This window comes from Laccaria bicolor, genomic scaffold (genome assembly GCF_000143565.1).
Source record: "Laccaria bicolor S238N-H82 LACBIscaffold_16 genomic scaffold, whole genome shotgun sequence".
In the NCBI taxonomy this organism is placed as follows: domain Eukaryota; kingdom Fungi; phylum Basidiomycota; class Agaricomycetes; order Agaricales; family Hydnangiaceae; genus Laccaria; species Laccaria bicolor.
In genome coordinates, this window is record NW_001889887.1 from 308010 (window position 1) to 320102 (window position 12093).

Genomic DNA, 12093 nt, shown 5'->3' on the forward strand with positions numbered 1-12093 from the left:
AGGAAAAGAAAAGTGAAGAACGTTCCAGCGCTATATATCCTAGGCACTTTAGGGCTGCTTTTGATTGAGGGCAGGCATGGAACATTAAGAGCAGGCGTAGAAGAATGTTTCTACACCTGCTCTTAACGTTCCATGCCTGCCCTCAATGTTCTATGCCTGCCCTAAATCAAAAGCGGCCCTAAAGTGCCTGGGATATAAAGTGCCGGCAAAAAAATACTGCGGGTCACAATTTACCAAAAAGATGAGGCTAGATTATTAATTTATGGGGGTAAATAAACACCTTTTTTGTTCTCAAGTTAATGAGGAGGTTCTTCTGCATAAGACACCATAATGTTGTGTGGTTCCTTGAACGAGGAGAAAAGTTACAGAGAGTTTGTTCCTGAGTGCCCAAAAATAGACTGTAATATTACCTCATCAAATTTGAGAATCGTGGCACAGTGCGACAACACTTCCTCGAAACCACATCATTTCCATCCAAACTCGCAGAAAGTCTATGACTAAAGCCACACCAACAAAGCGGGCCCGGATCATCTGCCTGCGAGAGCGGAATGTCCCCATTAAGGACATTGCCCAAGAACTCAGTCTCAGCGAGGACACAGTCTGCCGCACATTCAACAAATACCACGAGCCACAACTTTTACTATACCCCACCACATCCAGGTCGTCCCAGAAAGTTATCCAAGCGCGACACACACCTTGCCGTTCAGAAGATTCAGATGGGGGTATATCCTGATACATCCAAGCTACAACATGACCTGTTCCCAACCCTCTCTGTCTGGACTGTGTGCAATGTCCTCATCCGTGAAGGCCTACATGGCCGCCGTCGTTGCCGACGCTATTTCCTCACACCAACTCACATTAAGAAGCAACTGGCATGGTATTTACTCCATCAGAACTGGACCGAAAAAGACTGGCTATCTGTAGTCTTTTCAGACAAGAAGAAGTTCAATTTATTTGGGTCAGATGGGCTTCAGTGGTGCAGGAGGGGAGTTGGAGAAGAGTTTGATACAAAGAATGTGAGGACAGAAGTCAAACATGGAGGGGGCAGCCTCATGGTTTGGGGATGTATCACATCGAAGGGGTATGGTGAGCTCCATCTTGTCGAAGGGATCATGGATAGTGTCCAGTTTTGTGAGATACTGGATGAATCACTCCTTGGTACCCTAAAGATGCTGGAGATTCAAAAAAAGGGAATGATTTTCCAGCAAGACAATGATCCCAAGCACAGATCCAAGTACATGACAACTTGGCTGACACGTAATGGAATCAAGACACTTCCATGGCCACCTAACAGTCCAGATATGAACCCAATGGAACATGTCTGGTCTCAGCTCAACATTAGACTTCGCCAACGCCCACAATACCCAACCAATAAAGGTCAGCTTTGGCAGGCCTTGGTGGATACATGGGCAGAAATGGAGGATAGTTACTTGTTCTCGCTTTACCACAGCATGCCCCAACGCGTGGCAGCTCTTGGACTTGCAAAGGGAAGGTATACTCAATATTAGTCCTTGTATTCAAAATTAGACTTGCACGCCTTCATTTGACTGAGAGCGCTTCATTCAAACGAAGCGACTTTTCAGAGTTTACTTCCTAATTTGGATTGAAGCTGCCCTAACATAAACACAATACGACTTATGCCTGTTTGAAAGGATATTTCATCATTCTCAAACAAGCCACCATGTATTCAGATATGAACCAGAAAAGCTCTGGCTTTGAAAGGCTGTTGAAGTAAAAAAAATTCTCACCTGCAGTACTTTTTGCCGGCACTTTATAGTGCTGGAACGTTCTTCACTTTTCTTTTCCTTTCTTCTCCACTCTCCCATCCCTCCTCGTATGTAGACCCTCCCGTATGTGTATGTACATAGCCCCTCCCATATGTAGACCCCCCCACCATATGTAAACCCTCTCGTATGTAGAACTTCTCATATGTTAGTTATGTTTATATATTATATTGTTGTACCTATATAATTAAAATGTGTTGTCACAAATACAAAGCACAATAAGTTCCCCCTCCCATTTATTATGTGTAGAATATAATCGTTGATTACAACAAGGACAACAGGTATGCCTTCAATGCCTACCTATCTCATTGTAACTAAACTAATAACTTCTTTTATTCAGCCCACGACAGAACACCACCATGGCTGTCCTTTTCGGCAAACAGCGGTGCCCACGTGATGGAAAGCAACTGGCCCTAAAGTCAACGAAACATAAACAGCCCGCAAACCATTTCAAGCTTCTTTCCCATCTTTGTGCACCATCCGTGTAGTTTGTAGAGTAAATAGCTTTTAGAAATGTTTGTGCGTGCTAGTAAATGAACTCTAGATGACTCTAATGTAATAGAAATACTAGGAAATCATCATGGAAGCAGAATACACTGAGAGACCAATGAAACATAGAAAACTCGAGGCAAGTTCTCTTTATTCCTGTGAGATTTCTTAGCAAGCTAATCACACAATAGACACCGCAAGCTCTTCAATTCTTAGATCTCGAAGCTGAAGTATCAGAGGCAGAAACTGATGATGAGAATGACAGCAACGAAAGTGTGTATCATACATTTGTAATGATAGTTAGTAGACTTCTAATTCTTTTCAAGGTGATCTTATCAACGACGATGAAGACATTGATGAGTTGATCTCGGGAGATGCGCACCGCAACCTTCTTCGTGAAGCATTGATGCCATCCAATGACGATGTGTTTTGGGAAAGCTTTCTCAAGCGCGTCACGGCTCATCAACGTATTGCGGAAGAAGACGTTCAAGATATTGGAAAGGCGTCTTTATGGGTGGTGCTTGTCAAGGTAATACTAATCCAATCTTTGAAGCTCATGTTTGTAATGACTTTCTACTTAGCCTGGATATGAGGAGTGGATAGTCTGTTGAGTCCATCGGCGGCTCATGGACCCTAGGTTTCCTGCACGGTTTTGACCCCCAGCGGTCCTTGGCTGGAAAGCTCTACCTGGTAGAGTGTTTTTTGAAGGTGTTTTGGAGGAGATGATTTGACAAGTCTGTAATGGCATACCCAATGTGATGCTCTCAAAGACTTTCCACATACCTGATCCTAACCCCTCCATCTTCAATGTTCCAGATACCTTTCGGCCAAAGCCTCATTCATGGGTTCAACTGCACTGTGGGATCTACAAAGGAGATCTCGCCTTCATTCGGGAGGTTCGCACTCATTCCACCTTGCTCATCAACCTCCTTGTGGTACCACACGTTGATTATGACCCACCTGCCGCCAAAGTCAAAGGAAGCTGGCTTATTGCATATGAGGAAAGAAATGATGAGACAGACGACGAGTTCGCAGCGACCTACAAGCCCCATCGTGAGCTAAATAGAAGAGCTTCAGCACCAGGGCAGCCTCGCCAAGCCCTCTTCAATCCAACACTGGCGAAGCAACGGTTTCATTGGGCCTTTCAAGAGCACAACAGCTTGTCTTCATTCCGCGGAGTATTGTATGATGCTGATGGATATGCATATTTCTTGGAAGTCGACATGGATTGGTACACCGCAGAAGATGTAGTACCGACATCGAGGGAATTCGAACTTTTTAGCACCTGCTTGGACATTCCTCTCAACGTCTGACAGCACATGATGGCAAGAATGTCAGCCAGGATCCTTCGGATAGGTGATGGGGTGAAAATCACTCACGGAGATTCGAGGGGGCTTTTTGGAATGATTGAGGATATAACGGAAAACGAAGCCGTTGTCTCTTTAACGATGGAGGATGTAACAACTACTGTACCCTTTCTGTCCCTTCGAAAAGATCTCAAAGTAGGGGACAAAGTCCGCATTCTTTCGGGAGACCACGAAGGTGTTACGGGTTGGGTGGTGAATGGAGACAATGACTATGTGTGCGTCTTTAATGACAGGACCAGTACAGAGGTAAATATCTTGCTTTTTATTATATAATACTTCTTCTAACATTCTGTCATCCTTTAGATAGAGGTATCTCCAGGGATTGTCCAGTTCTTCACCTCCCCCTTTGTCTTTGGAACAGAGTCCTCAGATTTAAAAGCTCCCTTCACAGATGCGCAAAAGCGTGTCATCAAGGGGGACTCCAATAGTCATCTTGTAGGAAAACAAGTAATGGTCATCAAGGGGGATTTTAGAGGTTACCGAGGCAGAATAAAAAGCACAGTTGGTGAAAAAAGGGTCTTGGTCGAGCTTGAGGCGTGCCTCCAAAGCCCACAAGTTTTTGACATCAGTTCTCTACGCATCATGCAAGCCCCTTATCTTCTTTTTTGAAATCGATGCTAATCAGCTTCCAGCACCAACGAAAGGCTTCAGGCCCCCAGGCCTTGAGAGGTTCTCACCGATTTTACTTACCCACTTGAACCAGCGCCTCCGCCTGGTACTCTGGCAGGCTTTTTGTTCCCTGGTTACCCCTTGCTGGATCTGCAACCCTCAGTCACATATCCCGCTGCTTTCCTTCCGCAGACTCCGGCCATTGCAGGGCCATCTACTCCGCTTCCTAACTCAGAAGATATCCTGATGACCCCAGCTTGGAACCCAAGCTCACAAACCCCCTGCCATGGTGATGATGGTAATTATGTTTCTGATTTTGATTCAAAGTCAATAGATACTGATGCAATTGTGGCAGCCTCTTCTCCGTATTGGCTCAAAGATGGCTGCTTCGCCAACATGAGACTGAGCCTTCGTCTCATCAATACCAACCCTAATTTCCATAACAGCCAGCACGAAGATAAGTGCGGGGAGTTCAAGGGAGTGGTCGGAGATGTGGTCAAGGTTCAACTCGGTTACAAAGTGGTTGAAGTGCCATTTCCATACTTAATACCTGAATGGCCGGAGTGCAAAGGCCAAGTCTTTACTGTGTTTGATGGCCCACATAGGGGGTTACAGTTTAGGATTAAGGAGTTTGGTGAACAGGTCTGTGGCTGCTCGGTTTTGATATCAACAACGCTTTTGAGAAAGGTTGATGTCAAAATTGCCACTAATCTACTGGTAGTGACCTGAGACACCTGGCGATGAAATACCTTAGATAAAATTTAAATACCTTAGAGAGACTTTTCTTGTGTATTTTATGCATATCTTGATGGCAACGTGTATACTATTGACCTTATTGCAAGACCCATGAGTCTTAAGATGACTGAATGAATGAACTTAAATGATCACTATTTATGACCGGCTTAGCCAGCTCCAGCCGGCTTCTTAGCCGGAGCTGGAATTAGCCAAGCTGTGGGAGTCATCACTCGGCAGTTCTGGCTGGGCTTCAGCTAAACTCGGCTCAGCTCCTGGCTTCAGCCGACTTTGAGCCGGAGCCGCGGCAACACTAGTTGCCAGCCTCGTTGTGATTCCTGACTTACTGACAATCACTATTAAAGCCAGATTAAAGCCATGCAGGGTATCGGCCAAGGGGGTACCAGGATTGCAAAAACAACACAGGGTAGATTTTTTTAGTTAAGGCTCTTGGTACTTCCCCCCCCCTTCCTGCCTTCCAAATAAGGTATGTTTTCATCCAAAAGAAGTATGTTCTTTCCATGCTTCTTTCGAAGACATTTCTGTCTGCAGGCTGTGAACCTTTTCCAGCTTTGAAACAAACCTGAAATATCTAAATACACAAAATGTTACCATCAAATGTTCAAGGAGTCCGAGCACTTAACCAGCCAATTTCAGTGGAAATAGACCACCGAACTTGAGGATTAGCCTCAGAAATGTGTATAAACAATGTCAAAATGCTTCAACTTATTCAAGGTGACTCAAATCCATCTCAAAGTGCATCAAAATGCACGAAATATGCAAGAAATATGACCCCTTAAAAATTTAAGGCCTCATGGACCCATCCCCCCTACCTCGGGTCACGGCATCCATTCCCGGTACCTTGGTATCGGCGCATCGTCAAATGTGAAAGAAGTGCCATGTCATCAGGAAATACTTGCTCTGAGAACGGACTTGACCCACGCATCCACCCGTGTTGACATATTCATTAATTTCCAGGAGCTAGCTTTGGGGCACGGATCTCAGTATTGTAAATTTCATGAACTCGCGTCCTTCGAAGATTTGGAAGCTCGGAAGGACATATCACCGAGGAGTCGCATCAGGTTACTTACCCAGATGTGCGTCACGTAGATCGTCTTGACGCTGTCCAGGATTAGAGCTGACGTTGAGGGCGCATAATATTTAGCACAGGTTGTGCACAATTTGGCGCTCAACGTTCAATCGAAACGTCAAACTCAAGGAACCAGCGTGATGAACTCTCTTTTCAACTTCAACAACTCCCAGAATCTAAACTTCCACAATCATCGGGGATAACTTGAAATCGCTCCATTTCGAGGGAAAGAACCTCTCCCTCGATCATCACCCCCGTCACTATGGGTCCAAGCTCCATTGCGCTACGTATACGGCCGAACACGTCCGACGCGGCGAGGGCAATGCGAAAAGTGGATCTAACCAAGTGTATGCGTGCGTAGGCCCCCGAGGACTGCATCATCCCTGTCCTGATCAATTCCATCGTTTGGAGTCCCAAAAGAAATCTTAGGGGGTGAGGGTAGTAAGTAGAACCGAATTCGTCAATGACGAGAAAGCAAAGACGACGGAGGACAAACGGAGGCGTAAGTAAACAAAACTCGAATTCGCCAGTGACAAGAAAGCAAAGCCGATTCAAGTAAAAAACGAGATATAAAATTCAAGTTCAGATACGAAAGTAACTACTAACTAATATACACAGCTTCCCAACTTTGTCTGGGTTTTTTTGGAGGGTTTGTCGCTTCGATTGCGATTGAAAGCATTGGACTGGACGCGTTCCGAGGAATGATTATTGCGCTGGAGAGAGTTCCAAGTTGATGGTGGGGGGAAGGGGGAGAGGGGGACCATGGATTATCGTATTGGTTTGGGTTGATCCTCGAGGATGTCGAGTCGGTGTCGGGTATAGAGCAGCAGCAGCATAAGTAATAGAGATCGCCATCACGAAAAAAGGGGGAATGGGGGAAGGATCAAAGCACCAAAGCCAGGAGGGAACCGCACAACGAAATAAGGAGGAGAAAAAAAGGCAAAGCATATCCACCGGGATGCGAGAAAAAGAGAAAACGAGCTTCACATCCCCAACAACGAATCATCACTCTGCACCTCAGCCTTCAACCCCCTAACACCCCTTGTCCTCCCCCTCTCCTCCACCAACCCCTCCCCACCCCGCTCCTCCCGTTCACCCTCCGTCGAATCAGGGCTCAAACTCCCCTTCATCCCCATCCCCATGTCATCCTCAAGCCCCATCATAAGATCATCCCCGTCGTCCCCTCCCTCCTCCGGCATGCTCGGCAGTCTCCCCATATGTCCATGCCCATGATGGAAGTGGTGGAGCTCGTCGTGGAGGATCATGCTGCTGCCGTCACCCCCTGCCGCTGGAGCTGAGTCGGAAAGAGGTGGTTCCATGCTGGAGGAGCTGCGCGATCGTCGACGGTAGGCTTTGAGCTCTTGTTCGAGCTCGCAGTTCCGGGCGCCTTGTGCTGTTACGAGTTGTTGGAGGTATCTAGGATAGTACAAAGGGGTGTTTTGCTTGGTTAGGAAAAGACCAACAAAGAAAGAAAGGAAACCCACCTAATATACTCAACACTCTTCCTCAAAATCATCCCCTTATTCGCCTTGACAACACCCCCATCGCCCCCTTGCTGCTGTCCACATTCCTCGCCCAACGAATCTTTCCTGGTCGGCGTGCCGTTCAACCCATTCGCACTGGGATTGGGATTGTTAAGCCCATTCAACACGTCGACGGGTGTCAGCAGCGAATCTGGGTCCGGGAGACCGTTCGACATGATACCGCCGCCGCCGCTTGCGCCTGGGGAAGCGGCGGATGGGGATGAGGCGTTGCCGTTTCCGTTGCCGGTTCCATTTGGACCTGGGGGGGAGGGGGGGTTAGTTTGGGTTCAGATTTTGGTTTTGGGATGGAAGAGGGGGGGGGGACAAAAAAAAACGTAATGCAACCCATAACGAAGCGCAAGAGAAAAGGAAAAGGGGGAGGAAACCTCTAACCCGGTGGTCAACACCAAAAGCAAAAAGCGCCAACGCCCCCTCCCCTCCGAACGAGGAACGTGATCCAACCCAAAGAGGGGGAATAGATTGGAAAGGAATCGCGAGGAAACCTCCAACGCAGTGGTCAACACCAAAAGCGTCAAAACCACAACCTCCCCCTCGGAAAAAAACAAAAACAAAAGAGAGGGGTTTGGTTTGGGTTCAGGTTTGGGGATGAAGGAGGTGAACAAGGAACGCAGTCCAACCAACCCATAGGCGCAAAAAAAAGAACAAGAGAAAAAACTCACCGCCAACATCCAACATACACTCCGGAATCAACGTAGCAAGCTCACTAATCTTCTCATTAATATTATCCCTCCGTCGTCGCTCAACAGCATTATGGCTCTCCCTCCTCCTCCTTCTTTTCTCGTTGGCTAGTAGGGCTTGTTTGTCGCCTACTTGCTGCTGTTGTTGTCCTCCTTGCTGTTGTTGTGCGGAAGGAGCGGGGTGGGAAGGAGGAGGATGGGAGGGTGGTGGGAGCTGTACTTGATTTTGAGCTTGATTTTGCGGTGGGAGAGGATCGTAAGAAGGGAGCGCCATCAAATTGACAGCTTGCGTGTCTAACCCCTTCGGCAACGAATGCGAGTGCGCGTGGTGGTGCGCGTGATGTAAAGGCGGGAGGTGGTGGTGCATATCCTGAGATGAGGAAAGCACGAAAGGGGTGTATTGTTGATGATGGTCGTTGGGTGTGGGGAGTGAATATTCCGAGGCTCTATTTTTCCCTCGTCAGCTTCGAAGGGAAGTGAAGTGAAAAGCAAAAGAAAGAGGCTTACGAGCTCTGACTCTGTCCAGCCAAATACCACCCATTCCCCCCTGCCCCTGCCCCTCCTGCTCCACCACCATTAGAAGAAGTACTCAAAGGACTACCAGCATGCGCCATCCCACTCAAACTACCCATCCGACTCCCCGGAATAACAATCGCATGCGGCCTCCCATGCCCATGTCCATGATGAACACCAAAAGGCGGCGGGGAAGTCCCAGAGATACTATTATTCCTTCTAGCCCTCGTAGTCCTCGCAGGCCCTACACCCCCCGCCCCATTCGCCGGAGGCGGAGGGGCAGAGCTAGAACTCGGAGGTCTGGATCGGGAACGGGAGCGGGATCCTGGGGAGGGCGTGTGTCGCGTTAAGTGGTGGGGATGGAAGGATGATGGTGGTGGGTTTGCGGGTGGGAGTTGAGGGGAGGAAGGAGAGGGGGGGTCGTACCGCATCGTGCTGTTTATCGCTGGGAGGGTAGAGTTGAATGATGGGTGTTGTTGATATGTTTCGTGTAAGCTACTTGGTTGACTCCCTGCGCCATTGTTGGTTGTGGTGGAGGAAGAGGAAAAGTGTGTGGGGAATGCTGATGAAGCTGTGGAGGATGCGCTGGAGGCAGATACGTCGAATATGTTGTGGGTGCGGTATGCGGACGTGGGGTTATCGTACGCCGTTGGGTCCTCGTACTGCTGTTGGTGCTGATGCTGTTGCGGGTGGTGGTGAGTGTGATGATGACCGTGATGCTGATGGTGGTGGCCGTTAGGTGACGATCGATCACCACCTGGGCCACCCAACAATGAGGCCATCGACAACTCGTCGTTAAACTCCACATTCGCAGCAGCCACGGACGTGGGGAACTTTCGAAAGGGATCGGGAAGGTCGAACCCATGATGTTGTTGATGCATCGTCGTCGTCGTCGTTCCACACCCCCCGAGGTCGTCGTCGTCGTGGTACTGAACAGATCGGCAAATGGACTGCTGGGAGTGGAAGAATCGTCCGGATGGAACCCCTCGACACGATTAAGTGCCTGAGCCTTAAACGCAGCAGTGGGAGGAGGGGGAGGAGGAGAGAAGAAGGACATCGTTCGACGAGTAAAGGCCCTTCAAAGCCAGGAGTGAGTTGCTTATTCCCTTTTGATACCAAGGGTCGTTGTGCGTCCCAGGGGTCCCTCCCTTTGTGCCCTTTGAACTTCCCGGTCATCAAATCAGATCGAAAAAATGGGCTGGTCCTTCTTGCGCGTTATCTCCGCAACCAGAAGAGGGGGGGTACTCCTAAATAAATAAATACCAATACCCCACACTACTGAACAACCCCGCATCAGGAAGCAAAAGCACAATTTCAAACAGGAAAGCTTATTACCGCGTGGCTCTTCAGGTACTCTTTACCCATCTGATAACTACCTTACTTTACCGGCTGGGTCAACGCCTGAACGTTGGAAGATTCACGACCGTGCATACGTCAGTATACTCTACGCCAAGGCTCTACGATCATGAATCCGATCGCCGACTCCTCTTGGGCAAATGGCTAAGTCTCTGTGGCTGTTATTTCGACACCACCACCACACCTCGATCGGCAGTGAGGCCTCGATCTCTGAATAAAACTCAATTAACCCATACCCATGATGGCACTCATCGAAAAAAATTTCATCACATTCAGTCAAGGAAGCATTTTCCAAGGGAGCCAAGTACTCCTCAGGGACGAGTTTATTTATATCTTGGAAACAGAAACGGGAACGCGTAGGGCGTATCGACCGACCGAATATAACCGACCCCACGTTGTTGGAGTAACCTCACCTACCCTCACTTTGAGGGCAGTGACGTTATTTGTCTAAAAACTAAAACGCGACATTGACGAAAGATTTTTTTTTGCGACACAGATCTAGGTGCACATGCAACCCCTGTTCAACGCAACAAAGATTTTTTTCTGCGACACAGATCGAGGTTGTCGTCATACACACCGTAAATAATGATGATATCACTCTCTTCCCAACCCCAGATCGCTGAACAGAACAGCGAAGAAACGTTATTATGGCAACAGGGATCAGCCAGCTTCAATATCACGGCTAAGACCGATATTTGTACGCTGCCGACTGATATGCCGAAGCTAATTATAACTATTTACAATTTAATATTGATATTGTCCATCAAATATTTCGTACTGTCACAATCAATTCACAATTTCCTATCGTGTTATCGCCAAAGTGAAAGTGCTGATTCGTGTTGTTTCCCATACAATGTACATCTGGTATCTTCATTGAAATATATGGCAACAGGGAGCCAGCTTCAAAAATCACGGCTAAGACCACACTGCCGATCAATATGCCGAAATTAATTATTGAATATAATATTGTTATTGCCGTTTTCGAAATAGTTGGCGCGGCCGCAATCACGTCAAAACAAAGTCTCATATCTCCGTGAATCCTCGAACACGATTTCTCTGTAAATACTTATCATAGAGACATAATTTATAGTGTTTTGAAATCGTCTCGTCGAGCTCTAGGTCGCCCTATGGTTCATTTCAAAAGTAAATGACAACTATGTCATATTTTTGCTGGAGGGCAGGCAAGGACGGTGCGGAAACTACTGCAAGGATTTCTCCGCCAATACCGAACGTAAAGCTACAATTTTGGGTGTGTTAGAATTGCATAATGTGCACCTAGGTCGCCCCATAATTTATTTTGTGTAAGAGTATGTACTGGTCTTGTAACTGCGCTATAAGTGATGACACCCCATCACTTCCCTTCCAAATCCGGTCGTCACACGTCTTTATGCAAAATAAACATTGGGACGACCTAGCTACATACTTACTCTATGATTGCAATGCAGTAAAAATTATACTTTTTTGTTAAGTACACAAAGAGAAATTGATGCAGCAGTTAGTCACCTAATTGCTGCATCGATTTCTCTTTGCCTACTCAATAAAAAAATACAATTCTTACTGCGTTGGCATCATAGAGTAGAAAATGTTTATTTTGCATAAAGACGTGTGACGACCGAATTTGGAAGGGAAGTGATGGGGTGTCGTCACCTATAGCGCAGTTACAAGACCAGTACATACTCTTACACAAAATAAATTATGAGGCGACCTAGGTGCACATTATGCAATTCTATCTCGCCCAAAATTGTAGCTTTACGTTTGGTATTGGCAGAGAAATTCTTGCAGCAGTCTCGGCACTGTCCACCTACCCTCCAGCAGCAGTATGATGTAGTTTTCGTTTTCTCATAAAATAAACTATGGGGCGACCTAGAGCTCGCCGAGACGGTTCCAAAACACTATAAATTATGTCTCTATGATAAGTATCTACAGAGAAAA

At 47.2% G+C, this 12093-nt stretch overlaps 3 protein-coding genes across 3 annotated transcripts; 2 read left to right on the forward strand and 1 right to left on the reverse strand.

The window, feature by feature from the left end:
• Positions 1 to 2143: 2143 nt before the first annotated feature.
• On the forward strand, positions 2144 to 2884 carry LACBIDRAFT_299304 (uncharacterized protein; the record flags this gene model as incomplete). Its single annotated transcript, XM_001882266.1, has 5 exons — positions 2144 to 2194; positions 2356 to 2412; positions 2465 to 2546; positions 2600 to 2802; positions 2855 to 2884. The coding sequence occupies 5 exons, from the start codon at positions 2144 to 2146 to the stop codon at positions 2882 to 2884; spliced, it is 423 nt and encodes a 140-aa protein (XP_001882301.1).
• Positions 2885 to 3721: 837 nt separating this feature from the next.
• LACBIDRAFT_299305 (uncharacterized protein) lies at positions 3722 to 4306 on the forward strand (the record flags this gene model as incomplete). Its single annotated transcript, XM_001882267.1, has 3 exons — positions 3722 to 3886; positions 3944 to 4224; positions 4273 to 4306. 3 exons carry the CDS (start codon positions 3722 to 3724, stop codon positions 4304 to 4306), a joined length of 480 nt encoding a protein of 159 aa, XP_001882302.1.
• A 2748-nt stretch (positions 4307 to 7054) lies between these two features.
• On the reverse strand, positions 7055 to 9686 carry LACBIDRAFT_328297 (uncharacterized protein; the record flags this gene model as incomplete). The annotated part of the gene is made up of 4 exons (XM_001882365.1): positions 7055 to 7487; positions 7556 to 7853; positions 8275 to 8738; positions 8800 to 9686. 4 exons carry the CDS (start codon positions 9684 to 9686, stop codon positions 7055 to 7057), a joined length of 2082 nt encoding a protein of 693 aa, XP_001882400.1.
• Positions 9687 to 12093: the final 2407 nt, after the last annotated feature.